Source organism: Canis lupus, chromosome 23 (assembly GCF_003254725.2).
Source record: "Canis lupus dingo isolate Sandy chromosome 23, ASM325472v2, whole genome shotgun sequence".
NCBI lineage: Eukaryota > Metazoa > Chordata > Mammalia > Carnivora > Canidae > Canis > Canis lupus.
In genome coordinates, this window is record NC_064265.1 from 8,643,736 (window position 1) to 8,661,121 (window position 17,386).

General features: G+C 36.7%; 1 protein-coding gene and 1 long non-coding RNA gene across 4 annotated transcripts in view; one reads left to right on the forward strand and one right to left on the reverse strand.

Moving 5' to 3' along the window:
- Positions 1-17,386, forward strand: part of LOC112668747 (uncharacterized) — a 64,775-nt gene that overhangs the window by 43,587 nt on the left and 3,802 nt on the right. The window lies entirely within an intron of this gene.
- The window catches only part of SCN11A (sodium voltage-gated channel alpha subunit 11), a 92,149-nt gene that overhangs the window by 4,120 nt on the left and 70,643 nt on the right, over positions 1-17,386 (reverse strand). For 2 of the 3 annotated variants that reach the window (XM_049099908.1, XM_049099907.1), the window contains 3 exons: positions 14,256-14,397; positions 7,422-7,522; positions 467-737 (listed from right to left, as the gene is read on the reverse strand). In XM_049099908.1, the coding sequence (XP_048955865.1) occupies positions 467-737; positions 7,422-7,522; positions 14,256-14,397 (514 nt within the window). Of the gene's footprint in view, positions 1-466; positions 738-7,421; positions 7,527-14,255; positions 14,398-17,386 lie in introns of all 3 variants that reach the window. The other variant, XM_025461256.3, reaches the window with a different exon arrangement.

Genomic DNA, 17,386 nt, shown 5'->3' on the forward strand with positions numbered 1-17,386 from the left:
AGCAATGTCACAGGGGCACACTAATTGTGATATGATATCCACATGGATTTTGAACTAAGGAAAACCGTGGGAACTAAGTACCAAATACTTAAAAATAAAAGATGCTCATGAGAGCTTATAGTTGCACATGAAAGGTAGAATTTTGACTCAGTTGCCTGGATATACCCAAGAATCCCCACAAATACTTTAAGGTCATCTTAATTTTGTCTATCTTCACTGAATAAATGGATCCACACAATTCTTTAACTCTCTGCTTCAGTCATGTAAACAGTCAAGGGAATGAAAATTGCTCTGTATCTCCTAGCAACTTCCCAGTACAGAATGGCATCAGTATACCTGTCTATTTTTTTAGAAACCACAGTAAGCCTAATTTGTTCCTTTGTGGATAGTTTGGACATACTTCCAAATGATAAGATTTACTTCTAGCTCTCAGATTAAAGCTCCCCTGGCTTCTGATATTACTTACTAACAATAGAAAGAACCACGATCACACAATCAAATAAATTCCAGCCAATGGTGAAGTAGTATTGCCTCAAAGCAAAGATTTTGATGAGACACTCAATTGTAAAGATGACCACAAAGGCCAGGTTGAGACGATCAAGGATGAATTTTGTGGTATCAAGCTGGTTTTCTGATTCAGCCATCATGCTAAGCATGTTGAGGAAAATGAGGATGATGATAATGACGTCAAAGACTTGGTTTGTGACTAGGTCATACATGAGACCCTGGCATTTATTCTGTGAGGGGAAAAAAAAGGAACCTTAGACCATTTTGCATTGGAAGAATGAAATCACATAAATTAAAAAAGGCACATACAACAGAATTTGTCCTTTTTTACAATTGAAGAGTTTTCTTGAAAAATGTACACCCTTTTTAAACAAATTCTTGCACTTACATTTTCATTTAAATGTAAATTACATGACTGTTTTTAAGTTGCAGGCTTATAGCTTTAATTCCATTTTAAAACAAAAAATGTTTGGAAATGACATAACTTTGATGTGATGTATGATGTTGTTTTGCTGAAATAAAACAGCTCATGTTGGATTTAATAATAAAAAGATGACCTTTGGTTTCTACATTTCATGTTTCTTTATTTAGGCTTCAGTAATATTAATGCAAAGAATACCTACTCACATAATTATGTTGGAGAAAATGGAATTAACATCCTTAAGCCTCCATTTGTTAATTCAGAATAATCAGACCTTATACGTAACCAAATCTCTGTATTCAAGCAGTTCTTGAATGCCAATTTTCTAAATCTTGTTCACTTGAAAATAAGGCTAGATAAATGGGATTGTAATGCAATGATTACTAAAAACAAAAATAGAAAAGTTGATTATTTCATCTTATTACTGATGGTGAGCTTGCATATTGATTGGTACATAGATGGCCCTACTGCTCACAAAGTAAGTACATGCTAATTGTTCTGGTACAGGTTCTAGCTCAAGTTTGCACACCTAATCTACAAAGTGCATCTAAATTACTCAATTGTCTCACTATATTTTCTGTAATCTAACAGCTGTGTAACCTAGGATTTCTCTTTACTTAGTGGAAAACTATTCTCAAACAGACTCAGACACTAATATTGTAGGTATTAGGTTTGGATTCTATCAGTGACTAAGCCAGTGATTCTATCACTGATCTAAGCCAGGTTCCTGGGTTCCTATATTGACTTACATCATTATCAACAGGGCTCACCTAATTTACAAATCTTACAATTTTACTCCAGCAACCAAAATGACTCAGTACTTCTCTTTTGCTTCTATAATAAAGTTCAAGTTTATCAACTTGACAAAAATCCTTCTCTGAATGTGGCCTCAACCTGCATCTCCTGCCCATTCTCACTTTGCACTTTGAGTTCTATTCTCCCACTAAACACACTACCTTGTGACCTGTACCACTGCTGAAACAGATTTCTCTGCTTGGAATATCTTACTTCCCCAAGGAGCTAATTCCCACTCATTCTTTAGTATTCAACTTGTGCTTTGTCATTTTTAGGTTAGTAAATTCCCCACTCAGAGATCTCTCATCATTCTGAACACATCCCGCTCATAGCAAGTACAACTTAATTAGGAACTATTCCTTTATAGATGTGTCTCCTCTAACCAACAGTTTATTCATAGTCACATTCCCAATGCTTGGCATATAAAAAATATTCTAAAAATGGTTGTTGAAATTTTAGTGAAGACCAGGTATTCAACATGAACAGCATTTCTCTGATCTATATACTCAACACCAACATTTGTTGGACTGCTGAAAATAGCCTTTGCCATCATTGCCAGTAAGGTTGTAGGACAAAGATATTCTCATGTGGGGTTAAGGAACATAAACATTGATTCACAAAGAGAGTCACTGAGGATGAAGTGTAGCTTATGACTACCATCATGCAGAATCCAAGCCAATACAAGATTACAGACTGCTTCTGGAACAGAGTGACATGAAATATGGAAATTACATGCAGGTTCTGGCTAATGGTCTGGAAAACAAACTCTATAAAGACCTGGAGCAACTGAAAAAGATTCAGGTGCCACTCCTGAGGCCTTCATGCTCAAGGTCAACATACCAAGACCACTCTGGCAGTGGCTGCATCACGGGTATGACCCAAAAGTCCACAAAAAAAGTCTATGGGCCTCGTATATTAGAAAATAGTTTATACACCTTTTAAAAATCCAACATTGAGTCAGTGGTATTGATTATGAAAAATTCCCCTTCCACTTTTTAAAAACAGGGACAGGACTTATGCATCTCCAGTAAACTGGCATTTCTACCATTCTTTATAATTCTTCTTTTCAGATTGGATTGGCAATGTAATTTGCACATTTTTCACAAAACACTGGGATACAGTTTATTAGAATTAAGAGACTAATTTAAAGTAACTAAGTTCTTCCACCTTGGCCTTCCCTTTCTTTTGCTAACTTGTCTCTCCTCTCCCCAGTAAGAAAGAAGTAAAAGCTTAAATAGCATGGTTTTTTTCTAAGTAATCTTTCAACAGTAGATCACTGCTGCCTTGATGCCACCCCAGGGACCTCCAAACAAGAAGAGGTTAGTGTCTGGGGCACCTGGGTGGCTCAGTGTTTGAGCATCTGCCTTTGGCTCAGGTCATGATCCCCGGGGTCCTGGGCTCAAGTCCCGCATCAGGCTCCCTGTGGGGAACTTGCTTCTCCTTCTGACTGTGTCTCTGCCTCTCTCTCTGTGTCTCTCATGAATAAATAAATACAATCTTAAAAAAGAATTCCCCAGCTGTTTATTATGTGCTGTAACGTTTGAGAACCATTGTTCTAGACACTATTCTCTTATTTGGGCCCAAAATGAAGAAGTGGGACTACTGGTTAGAAGCCATTGGGAGACAGATCTGAACTCCACATCCCAACTAATTTTCTAATAAGCAGAACTGTCTGAAGAGGAAATGATGCCTTTAGAGATAGTGAGTTTTCAGTCGTGGAGATGTGTTGGGTAAATTTCTGACACCTCTGTTGGGGGATAAGGCAGCTTTGGGATAAGCTTTGGGGTAGAAACTGCAGCAGGGCTTGGAGTTGGGTGTGGGATCCGATGCCAAACAAACTATAAATTGTTTTACAATATATGTACATATTAGGTATTTTATATTATATTATCATGTGATCCAAATATACATCCACTAACTTATTTAGAAAACTCATAAACTCCTGAGAATCATTTTTAGAACTCTAGGTATCTGTTATGGTAATCAGGCGTAAGATGATGTTGGTTTGTGATGGTAACAGTGGAGAGAGATGTAAGCATTTAGGTTTAAGAGCTAATATGGAAGTAGATGCAGGAGTCAGAAGGTGTTTGAATGGAGGTGGCTATGGGAAAATGATAGGCTGGGGCTATCATTTCTGATTGATAGACACATTCAATCAGCCAGAGAACAGAGAATAAGGCATTTTGGAGGGAAAGGATAAGATCAGTCCTGAGTTTAAGGGGATAGTGGGGCATCTGAGGGCCCATAGCCATGCAACATTCAAGTTGGTGTCTTTCAAATTTTATCTGAGAATCATTCAAGCTTTTATCAAAGAGTCTGGAGAAGAAACTTGAAAGTCCATTGCATTTGCTGTGTGAGAAATCATCTGGGAAGTCAGAAAGGACTTGGTGAAAAGGTGCTCTCCAGGGAATCACGGTGAATGGTAAGAATAACAGCGATGATGAGGTGCCTGGGTGGCTTAGTGGTTGAGCCTCTGCCTCTGGCTCAATTCATGATCTGGGGGTCCTGGGATCAAGTCCTTCATCCGGCTCCCCACAGTGAGTCTGCTTCTCCTTCTGCCTATGTCTCTGCCTCTCTCTCTATGTCTCTCATGAAAAAATAAATAAAATCTTTAAAAAAAAAAAAAAAAGAATAACAGTGAGGCAGGGTAGGTCTAGGCCTAATGTTTAACCCTAATATTTAGACAAGAGATCAAGAATATAAGTTACCTAATTATATCAAAAAGCATTTGATATCACTTTGGAATGATTCTACATCTCAGTATCATTTTTAAACCAGTAATAACGCCACTCTGTGTGGATGGTTCAGAAAGAATAAAAAATTATTCCAAATTCCTTTCTACTGTTGAATTAAAATGCATCACAGCTTAGATTAAAACAGCCAGATTCCCCCTCCCCTGTACAACTGCTGTTCATTTGTTCCAAAGGTCAAAAATGGTATTTAGATTTTAGAGATTAAAAAAAGTCTGTGGGGAGATAAAGTTGTGAGTTAAGGGCTAACAGCTGATTTAAAAGTCTTAACTGAAACTCAGGGACATCTGGAAATATGTATTTATCTCATGCAACACCACTTTCTGGAATACAGAAGTTAAGGTAAGTGTGATATATTAACTGATATATTAACCAGCCAGAGGTAACTGGTTGTTGGAATTGCTCCTTGTGAAGCCCTGACTGGTAAGCTGTAGCTACACAGGGATGTCTACGGCATGACACCTATTCCCAAATGAACCATGTGATGAACATGCCATAAGACATAGTTAAAGCATGGAGGTGGAAGCTTGCCTTGGGTAAAGTAGACCATGCCTATCTGAAGCTCATCACTTGCAGTTTAGCATGCCCAGTGCAATGGAGAGGTCTCAAAACTGCAGCTGTGTCATTGCAACTCTCTTTGGCTATGTGCTGCCTTGCTCGATTCATATTCTTTTTGAAAGAAATGGGTAAATATGTGGGAAGCTATTGTGTCTCATGATTCTTTTAGTTAATCTCAAATCTAGGACCAACTGGTATTGACAGTGGGTACACAGCATGCACATGTAAATAAAAAATTTTTTTGTCTTTTTTGTTGGCTCAAGTTCAAATAAGAACCTCTCCAGATATAATTGTATCATTAACCTCTCAGTAAAAAATTCTTCATTGTATAAATTCTAAACACTTTGCCTTAACATTCCCACGTATTTTTAGTGCAATACAAATATTTAATCCTAATGGAATAGACTCTGTGTGTACCCTAAATCATAGTCTTTCATTCAACTAATAATTACTGAGGATATACTTTAAGCCAGGCTCTATTTAGTCATGGGAATAGCAGTAAACTAAACATACCTTTGATAGTTTTGGGTCTCATGTTCAAATGAAAATCTCTAAATCCTCTACATGCTTTGGATATCAAACCCCTCTTCCATACCGCTTTCCTGAATTGAAAACCTTCCAACTCACATGTGAGAGCTATCAATTATTCTTAGCATATTAGCTTATAATCTGATGTGCTCAAATTCCAGCTCCTCAATTAGACTGCAAGCACAAAGCAGCCCTGGAGTACCTGAAAAAGCAAGATTTATTGAGAGCAAGGGTCAACAAACTATAACCTTTAGGCCAGATCTGGCCCACTACTGGTTTTTGTATAGCCTGTGAACTCAGGATAGGTTTTATGTTTTTTAATGTTTGGGGAAAAAAACTCAAAAGAAAAATAAAATTTTGACATGTGAAAATTAAAGAAATCCAAGTTTTAGAGTTTCTAAATCAAGTTTCACTAGAACATAGCCATGCACATTTGTTTTATACTATCTATGGCTGCTTTTTTGTTACATGGCAGAGCTGAATAGTGTGGCAGAGATCATGTGGACTGCAAAGCCTGAAATATTTATCTGACTCTTTATTTTGTCAACTCCCAATATAGAAATTTTATCATAAGTACTGGTGAAGTGGAAGCCAGTATGCATGACCTAGACTTCACACCAGGAATGGCTGCAAAAATATATTATAAATACATTTTTAAATGGTCAAGTTTTAGTCAAAACTATAATGAGATATCACCTCACACCTGTCAGAATGGCTAAAAGCAACAACATAAGAAGGTATTGGATGTGGAGAAAAAGGAACCCTAATGCATTGTTGGTGGGAATATAAACTGGTAGGAAACAGTATGGAGTTTCCTCAAAAACTCAAAAATAGAACTACCCTAAGATCCAGCAATCATACTACTATTCACTCAAATAATATAAAAATACTAATTCAAAGGGATTCACCCCAATATTTATAGCAGCATTTTCTATAATAGCCAAATTATAGAAACAGTCCAGGTGTCCATTAACTGATAAATTGGGTAAAGAAGATGTGGTGTATATACAATGGAATATTATTCAGCCATAAAAAAGAATGAAGTTTTGCCATTTGCAATGACATGGGCGGTGCTAGAGAGAATAATGCTAGGTGACATAAGTCAGAGAAGAACAAATACCATATGATTTCACTCAGATGTGGAATTTAAGAAACAAAACAAATGAACAAAGGGGGATAAAAGAAAGAGAGGCAAACCAAGAGACAGACTCAACTATAGAGAACTGATGGTTACCAGAGGGGAGTTGGGTGGGGGGATTAAGGAGTGCACTTGTGATGAGCACTGAGTTATGTATGGAAGTGTTGAGTCACTGTATTGTATACCTGAAACTAATATAATTCTGTATGTAACTATGTTGGAATTTAAATTTTTAAAAAAGATTTAAACTACTAAGTTTACATCATTGCAATGAGTTACACTAAGCACCTATTGTGTGCTCACTAAAAATCAAATGAAAGTTGTTGCTCAAGTTCCTTTTTTTAAATATTTTATTTATTTATTTATTCATGAGAGACACAGAGAGAGAGAGAGAGAGAGGCAGAGACACAAGCAGAGGGAGAAACAGGCTCCATGAAGGGACCCTGACGTGGGACTCAATCCTGCGTCTCCAGGATCACGCCCTGGGCTGAAGGCAGCACTAAACCATTGAGCCACCTAGGCTGTCCTCAAGTTCTTATTATTGAATTTGAATGTCCAATTTTCCTAAGGACTTGAGCTGGACACCACTGTATCTGAGTCTTTGTTGAATTTTTAGATAATGCCTATAAACTTAAAAAAAATTAAAGGAGAACAGCACTGCAGACATCTGAGCTCAAGACCACTTAATGGATCTATGTATTTAGAATGAATCAATTGCTCTCACCAGAGGCCTTGGAATGGGCTTTTGAGGTTTTTTGGATCCTAATTTTTTCATTGCATTATAGTATTTCTTCTGTTCTTCAGTCATAAAAATGTCTTCACCACCTAAGTATACAGAGAAAATGAGAGCTAATTATCTTTAACAGTTTTTTTAGAAACAAGTTCTGAGTTTTCAGAAGTAGTTTCAAAGTTATATTACATTCTATCACAATCCCTAAAATTCCAATTGGAAATAAAAGAGGCTGGACTCTGCGGGAGGGCTGAAACAACATTTAAATTAAGGAATAGGAAAAAATGTTACTTTTATCAGGTGTATCTTTATAGAATATGAACAAAATTACATACTTTTTCCAAACATGCACCAAATCTTTACAAAAATTGAGTATATTTCAGGTTGCTTACCTCAAATCACAATGCAAGCAAAATAGATACTAGTAACAAAAATTTAAACAAACAAAATCTCATCAAGTGGCAATTAAAATTCTCCTAAATAAATGAATAAGTGCATAATCACTAATAAAATCTCATAAAATTTTCCAGACCCATTCTCAGGAAAACAAAACAAAACTAGAGAGCTTTAAATGTTTTCACCATTGAGCAAGAATGAATAGAAGTATGAACCAGAATTTTCATTTCTGGAAATTAAAATATCAAGAAATGCTGAGTAAATTAGAACAGAATTCTTTTAAAATGTATAGGTAACTTGCAAAAGTAAGGAACATTTCTGGGGTCTGAAAATCAATAGTGATCAAAAAGAGTAGTAAACTAGCCTGAAGCCACTGTTGGCCTAAGAGCATACTTCAATCTCTGTAAAAATTAGAATCTTGGGCTTTAATAACTACAAGAGAGTAATGGGAAAAAGACTGTGGGCTTATGCCAAGGTCCCTGCATGAATCTGAGACTTGTCAAGTGCTGCCGATAAAAGGGTGAAGAAGCAAACAGAATCTGTCAGTAGGCAATGCAAGACAAGTAGGAAATTATCTTAGTCTGGACTACGGGTAAAAACCCAGTCTTCCCTGACAGTTTGTGAATCCAGGCCTGCCTTGATACAGTGTGGGATTTGAATTTGCACCACTATCAGTAGGGTCCAAAAATATACAGTCCTATGACAGTCTTTTTGACAATGATGCTGGGGAAACTGGATACCCACATGCAAAAGAAGAAAGTTAAGTTCTTACTTAACACCATACACAAAAATAGCTCGAAATAAATTAAAGACATAAATTTAAGATCTAAAACAACAAAATCCTTAGAAGAAAACATAGGGCAAAAGCTTTACAACACTATATCTGGCAATGATTTCTTGCATATGACACCAAAGGCACAGATAACAACAACAACAACAACAAAAAAAACAGACAAACTGGACTTCATGAAAATATTAAAATGGGTCTCACATAAATGTGAGGGTCTTTAATCCATTTTGAGTTTATTTTCACGTGTTGTTAGAAAGTAGTTCAGTTTCATTCTTTTACATGTAGTTTTCCAGTTTTCCTAGCACCATTTATTGAAGAGACCCATTGTAGATTCTTGCTTCATCAATGTTTTATGGTTTTCAGATTATAGGTCTTTTGCCACTTTGGTTAAATTTATCCCTAGGTATTTTCTTCTTTTAAGTGCAATTGTAAAAGGAGCTAATTTTTTAGTTTCTCTTTCTGCTATTTCATTATTAGTGTATAGGAATGCTACCAATTTCTGGGTATTAATTTTGTTTCCTGTACCTTTGCTCATTTATTACTTCTAGTAGTTTTTTGGTGGAGTCTTTAGGATTTTATATGTGTAGTATCATGTCATATGCAATTGGTGACAGTGTAACTTCTTCAACAATATGGGTGATTCATTTCTCTTCTTGTCTGATTGCTGTGGTTAGGACCTGCAGTACTGTGTTGAATAAAAGTGTAGAGTGGATATCCTTGACTTGTTTTTGATCTTAGAGGAAAAGCTCTCAATTTTTTCCCACTGAATATAATGTTAGCTTTGACTTTTTCAAACATGGCCTTATTATGTTGAGGTATGTTCCCTCTAAACCCACTTTGTTAATAGTTTTATCGTGAATGAGTGCTGAATTTTGTCAACATTTTTCCAGATATGTCTCCTGAGGCAAGGGAAATAAAAGCAAAAAAAAAAAAAAAAGTTATCAGGACTACGTCAAAATAAAAAGCTTATGCATAGAGAAGGAAATGATCAACAAAACAAAAAAGGCAACCTACTAAATGGGAGAAGATATATGCAAATGATATATCCAATAAGGGATAAATATCCAAAATATATAAAGAACTTATACAACTCAACAATCCAGTTAAAAAATGAGAAGAGTACCTGAATAAACATTTTTCCAAAGTAGACATACAGATGAGCAATAGACACATGAAAAAGTGCTCAACATCATTAAACATCAGGGAACTGCAAATCAAAACTGAAATGAGATATCACCTCACACCTGTCAGAATGGCTAAAATCAAAAACACAAGAGAGAACAAAAGAAACCCTCATGTACTGTTGAGAATGCAAAATGATTCAGTCACTGTGGAAAACAGTATGGCGGTTCCTCAAAAAATGAAAAATAGAAATCATATGATCCAATAATTCTACTACTTGGTACATATCCAAATAAAATGAAAACACTAATTTGAAAAAATATATGCACCCCTATGTTTATTGTTAGCATTATTTATCATAGCCAAGACATGAAAGAAACCTAAGGGTCCATTGATGGATGAATGAATAAAGAAGATATGGTACACACAGAGGAACATTATGCAACCATAAAAAAGACTGAATTTGTGACATGGATGGACCTAGATGGTATTATGCTAAGAGAAATAAGAAAAAAAATACCATATGATTTCACTCATATGTGGAATCTAAAAAACAAATGAATAAACAAACAAAAAGCAGGGATCCCTGGGTGGCGCAGCGGTTTGGCGCCTGCCTTTGGCCCAGGGCGCGATCCTGGAGACCCGGGATCGAATCCCACATCAGGCTCCCGGTGCATGGAGCCTGCTTCTCCCTCTGCCTGTGTCTCTGCCTCTCTCTCTCTCTCTGTGTGACTATCATAAATAAATTAAAAAAAAAAAAAAAAAAAAAAAACAAAAAGCAGAACCAGATCTTTAAATACAGAGAACAACAGATGATTGCCAGAGAGGAGGGAGGTGGGGGATGTTAAATGGTTGCCGGGGAGTGGGAGGTACAGTCTTCCAGTTATGGAATGAACAAGTCAAGGGAACAAAAGGCACAGTATAAGGAATATAGTCAGTGATATTATAATAATGTTGTATAGTGACAGATGGTAGCTACACTTGTGCTGAGCATAGCATAACACATAAACTTGCCAAATCACTATGTGTATATTTGAAAGTAACGTAATATGTGTCAGTTATACTCAAATTAAATAAATAAGTAAATAAACAATCTGATTGGCAAAGGACTTCAGTAGACATCTCTCTAAAGAAGATATGCAAATAGCCAACAAGCACATGAAAAAACACTCAGCATCAATAGTCATTAGGGAAATACCAATAAAAACCACAGTGATATACCACCATACTCATTAGGATGGCTACTATCAAAAAAAGAGAATGCAAACATTGGTCAACATGAAGAGAAATTAGAATTACACTGTTGGTAGAACGTAAAATGGCAACTTCTGTGGAAAAGAGTACAGTGATTCCTCAAAAAAATTAAAATATATTATTACCATATGATCCAGCAATTCCACCTCTGGATATCAGGGTTTCAAAGAGATATTTGCATACTTATGTTCATAGCAGCTTTTCATAATAGCTAAAATGTGGAATCAACCCAAATGTCCATCAACAGATAAATGTATGAGCAAAGTGTGGTATATTACATATAATGGAATATTATTCAGCCTTAAAAAGGAAGGAAATTCTGAAATATGCTACAACATGGATGAGCCTTGAGGACATTATGCTAAGTGATATAACTCAATCACAAAAGACAAATACTGTACGATTCCACTTATATGAGGTACTTAGAACAGTCAAATTTATAGCAAAAGAAATAGAATGGTGGCTGCTGAGGGCCAGGGAAAGGGGAATGGGAAATTATTGCCTAATAGGTGTAGAGTTTCAGTTTTACAAGATGAAAAGAGTTATGAGGATGGATGTTGGTAATGGTTACACAACATTATGGATGTATTTAATATCACGGAACTGTACACGAAAAATGGCTAAGGTGGTATATTTTATGTTATGTATATTGTACCACAGTAAAAAAAATTGTGAAAAAAAAAAAGCAGCCCTAGAAGTTAAGATTGCTTCAGGATGCCTGGCAGATAGAAGTGTCTTCAGTAATTATACTCATCATGATAGTTTGTATTAATAGTATTATTCTGAGACTGTCCTATGTGTGTGTTGGGGGATAAAACAAAAATGATTAATTACAGAAAATTTTTATACTATTATTTCCTTTGCCCGCGAGAATCAGTTTTCTCAATGTGGAAGAGAAGAGATACAGATTATTATTAGAGAAGAAGTTAAGTGAAAACCTTGTAGTTCTGAACTTGAATGACCAGTATTCATATTTCCACATACATTTCCTTGAAGTCCTAAATTTGACATAGCTCTGTCCACTGAAAAAGCCTTGAAGCAATGACAATGAGCATTCTGGGTTGTGATCCTGAAATACCACCTCCCCACCCCATCCTCAGAAAAACAAAACTCCTTAGAGAAATGGCTGATTCTTGATCTGGCATAAGAGTGGTATCACTTAGCCCTGGAATATCTTGTCACTTCAGAGAACAAGGAATCTGTCAAATGGGAGGACCTGATTTTAACCCTGACTTAAAAAGAATATCAGTCGATCAAAGAATGAATAAATATTTTAAGAAAATGAAAGACTCAAGGAAATTTGAACATTGACTGGGATTTGACATATTTAGAGAATTCATGTTAAACTTTTTAGATGTGATAATGGAATTGTGATTATCTTTAAAAAGAGATATGTTTTGAAATATCTGTGAGTAAAACAATGTTAGATTATTTGCCCTATTAAAAAATCTGGTGGCATGATTGGATAAGGGTGTAGATGCCATAAAGATGTTCTTAATTCAATAAACGTGATGGGTGACTGGTCTTTTAGGTTCATTTTAGTATACTCTTATGCATGGTGGAAATTTTCTGCAATAAAAAGTAAAGCAAAACAAAACAAAATGCCATGGCCTGATCAAAACAGTGATTTCAAATATAAGCTTGCATCTAAAATCAAAGGCCTGACATCCAAATTGCAGAGATTGATTGCAATCAAGCTGCATATTACAGAGGTGGCTCTACAAAGTGCACTTCCAAATAATAGCAGCAATGTAGTTACAGAAGGACAATGAGTGAGTCTCCCAGCAGACAGTTAAGAAGGCTGATCGGCACCAGGATACATTTTGGATAGACTGCAAGAGTTCAAAAAAGATTTAAAAGAGCCATAAAGACAATTAGGAAAACCAAAGGTGAATATTTAGTTACCCCATTTTAGAATTTTGGGATTCAGTTCCTACATGAAAGAGAAGACGTCAAAAAGGACAAGATTAGGAATCTGACGCAATAAAACCACTAAAGGTCTATAAATAAAAAAATGTCATTATAGACATATAAGAAGCAAGTCACAAATTAGACTTAATACATAAAAACATAAGAAAAAGATGACAATTTCAATTTTAAAAAAGAGACAAAGGGAGAAATACAGCCATCGATCTGTGAAAAAGTATAACCTCACAAATGATCAAATAAATGAATATAAAACAATGTGATGACACTTTACCTCAAGCTAGAAAAAATAATAAAAATTATAAAAATAAGAATGGTGAGAACATAGTGTATAGGCATAGTTATATCTTGCAAAAGGAGAGTACCTAGTACAGCATTTCTGAAAGGTTACTGTAATGCTTTAAATTCTAGAAATGTATCCTGAGGAAATAATCACAGATATAGAGAGAATTTTAAGAATGTTCATGATTGTTTTAGAAGAGCAAGAAATTTAAAAATGATCTAAATGTTCAAAAAAGAAGGGAATGATTAAGACAAATTATTATCTATCCATCATATAGGAAGCAATTTAGTCCTGAAAATTCTTATAACAAAGATGATTTTATCACATGGGCTCATAACTAATGGGGAGGAGGGGAAACAAAATCATCATCAGGTAATCTCAACCATGTACAAGGATACATACATATTTAGTGAGAAAGTAGCTAGAAGAGATTATGTCAAAATGATGAGTTTTAATCTAAAATTGTTATAATTTGGTGGTCACCTTATGGGTGATTAAAATTTTTTTAAATCTTTCTTCGTTTTCCACATTTACTATGGATCCCTTATGAATTATAGAATCAGAAAAAAATAAACATCTGTTTATTACAATGCATGAAGAAAAAAATCTCCCCCCAAAAGCCTGCCTTCTCCTCAAACATCTTTCCAAGTTCAATAAATCTGCTGAGACTGGTGAGCTATAAGCCAGGACACAAATTTTTTGGGAAAGGAGAGTTTTTCTTTTTATCCTGAATAACAAGGTACCCTTGAAAGGTTACTAAAATTTGACTATAGTGTCATAAATACTAATCCTGGTACTTGTTTTTCTGTTAAGGTTTAACAATGCCTTCTGTTTGAGGGTAGAATGGAAAGTAAAAATGATGATTTAATAAAACCCAGATATCCTCAGTCTCTTTTCAGCCAAATCTTCAAGAATCTTCCCCAGGTGGCCTTGTTCCCATGCAGATGATAAAGGTTTGAACCCTTGCACAGTAATTCAGATCAGAACTGTGTTCCATTAAAGCCCTTTGGAAAAGAAAGTTGAAAATACCAAACCAGGACAACCCCCACCCCCATACTTATCTTTTTCTGCTGTTGGTTGAAGTTGTCAATTATAACACCAATAAAGAGATTCAGAGTAAAGAATGAACCAAAGATGATAAAAGCCACGAAGAAAAGGTAGTTGTATGGGCTTTCCTCAAACCCTGGCTGTTGTTCTTTCTGTTAGGGATTTTAAAACAAGGAAAGAAAACAATTACTGGAGAAAATTATAAGCCCTCTTAATAATTTATCTAGAAGACCAAAGTATTTCTCAGCAGTAGTGTTAACTACTCAGGCTCATGAAAACAGCCCTGGCCCCTGCAGGGAGACCCTCTTTCAGTTTCCCCTAGAGGAGCTTGACTGTTACCATGCAATGGGGAGGACATGTAACAAGAGGGGTAGGCCTTTTCTTCTAAGCAATGGAGAATCATGAAAGAGTTGTAAGAGAGGAGAATGGCATAATCACAGGTGTCCTTTGAGACGGTTTCTAGGATGTCTATATGGACATAACTTGAGGGAGCCAGACTGGAGATGAGGCCTCTGGAGATGGGTCACAGTCTCTTCAGGCACAAGTGACTGACTACCAGCTCTTGATGAATGACAACATCCTTCATACAGAGCCCACTGTTGTATTTAGTCTGTGCTTGTGTCCCATCACTCTTGAATTCCTAGAGCCTAGCATACTTTGTGACATGTAGATTCTCAATATATATTAAATGAATGTTTGGATGGATGGATGGGCAGATGGATGGATGGACAGATGGATGGATGGGTGGATGGATGGATGGATGGAAGGAAGGATGGATAGATGAGTAAATGAATGAATAATCAAGCTATAGAACAGACACAAAAATGGACTTTAACCAAGTTCCCCCAACTCAAAGTATGGCCAAAAGCATCCAAAATCCCTTTTATCCAAGTTCTTCACACTGTTATTGGCTTTATGCCATTTGGGCATAGCTGGCAGGAGAATTTTTCTTTTCTTTCTCCAGATCACATTCAAAGATATAGCTATGAGTGTTGCTAGCTCTGTCACCTGTTGAATGTTTTTATATTTGTTTTTCAAAACCTACCGTATAGACTAATGTAATAAAGGTAATATTTGAAAATATTTTTGTCTTTGCCTTGAAGAGTACATGACCTTAGTCCCAGTTGGTTTTATGTGCTAAGGGTAGGCATTAGTACAGAAACGATACAATGGAAAGAAAGAATCACTATCAGCATCTGACATTTCAAATAAGACTATGTAGGCTAACAGTCCTACAAAGGGAGGTTCAGATAGGAAGAGGAAAGGACAAAAGCTCACCCTTCTTGTACCTAGGGAATTGTCAGAAAAATAGAGAGAATATCAGAGCCGTGAGATGTGTGTCCTGATTCTCTCTCTTTGGGTTTATAGAAGGGACTTGGGATTCAAGTCCCAATTTTACAGGGATTCAGTAAACTGAAGGGAACATGGGAGTACAAAAGAGGGTATTCTAGCTCGAATTCTTCACAGGCAGGATTACTCCACAGGCAGGATTACTTAAGAGGCTAGATGGAGTAGCATAATTGGACAGAGAGTCTCAAATTTTTCAGTTTTCATGAGGCTTGGACATGGAGTTGATAGCCTAGGCCTGCCATGATGGGCTTTTGGCAAGAGTTAGGAGTAGACTGCTGGGTCAGGGGACCATGTAGAGGACATCACAGAGTCAGTGTTTGAGGCCAGGATGAACTGAGGGCGGAGAAAGGCCCATGGTTTTACCAATATTTGAGACCAGCAAGATTCTCTGTGACTACACAGACAAGGGCATCATTATGCTAGAAGCCAGTACATACACACCAACTATAATGTCCCAGGACCAGCATCAAGATGGGCATCCCTCCACATACCTCCACTGACCTGTCATTCACTCAGGGAACATGTAAGCCACATATCTCTTCATGCATACATCTGCATAAAATTTCCTCCCCATCTCCTATCTCCACCTCAAGGCACATGGATGCCTAAGGTAAACTAGGGTGAAGGTCATATATTCAGAAGACAAAAAAAAAGCACATTAATATTTTAAAATACTGTCTTTGTTATAAATTGCCTCTACTACTACTACTATAACACTTCTTGGTGTGCATGGGTGGCTTGGTCAATTAAACATCCAACTCTTGACCTCAGCTCAGGTCTCAATCTGAGTTCAAGCCCAATGCTGGGCTCCACGCTGAGCATGGAAACTACATTTTAAAAAAAGGCGGGGGGGACACCTGGGTAGCTCAGCAGTTGAGCGTCTGCCTTCCGCTCTGGTTGTGGTCTTGGGGTCCCGAGATCGTGTCCTACATCGGGTTCCCCGCACAGAGCCTGCTTCTCCCTCTGTCTATGTCTCTGCCTCTCTCTCTCTCTCTCTCTGTCTCTGTCACTCATGAATAAATAAATAAAATCTTTTAAAAATATATATATTTTAAAACTCCACTTCTTATACCACTTCCGCTGCCACTACTAGCTCACATACCTACTATGGGCCAGGCATCAACTCTGCAGACTCTCAGACAGAGCAACATGTGTGTGCTGATAATAATAATAATAATAATAATAATAATAATAATAATAATAAACAATGCTGATTCTATTCTTGGTTCAGCCATTTGCTTACTCCATGGTTTTGGGCAACACTCTTCCTTTCCAGTTCTCAATTTTCCAGACTGGGAAATAGAAATAGACTAGATGGCTGAGTACTCCTCCAACTCTCAGAATCCATGATAACATTTTACTTAACTAGAATTTTACAGTTGGCAATCACTAGAAACCCATTTAGTCTCTGAGCCTAGAGAGGTCTCTCTTATAGAGACCCTAGTCCAGGTATAAGGTTTTCCCAGAGTTCAGGGCTGTACCCTTTGAAATTTGGTTTTTGCCTGGATACCCATTTGGAAAAGAAGTGAGAGAGGAAAATAAAAGGCATTCCACAATTCTATTGCTTCTGGCTCCATCTCCTGCAGAAGAGGTTTCTCCCTGGTCACTATGGAGAAACAGGACTGGATTTTGGAGCAAAATAGGATGTAATACTAATGAAAGGGTGAATAAGAACATCTGTTATCCCTATTTTATAGTCATTGTCCCAAGGAAAACAAGGCAAAGAATGCTGGCTGGTGAAACTATGATGTGGGATGTTCTAGACTATCTGTGCAGTCATGATATCCCTAA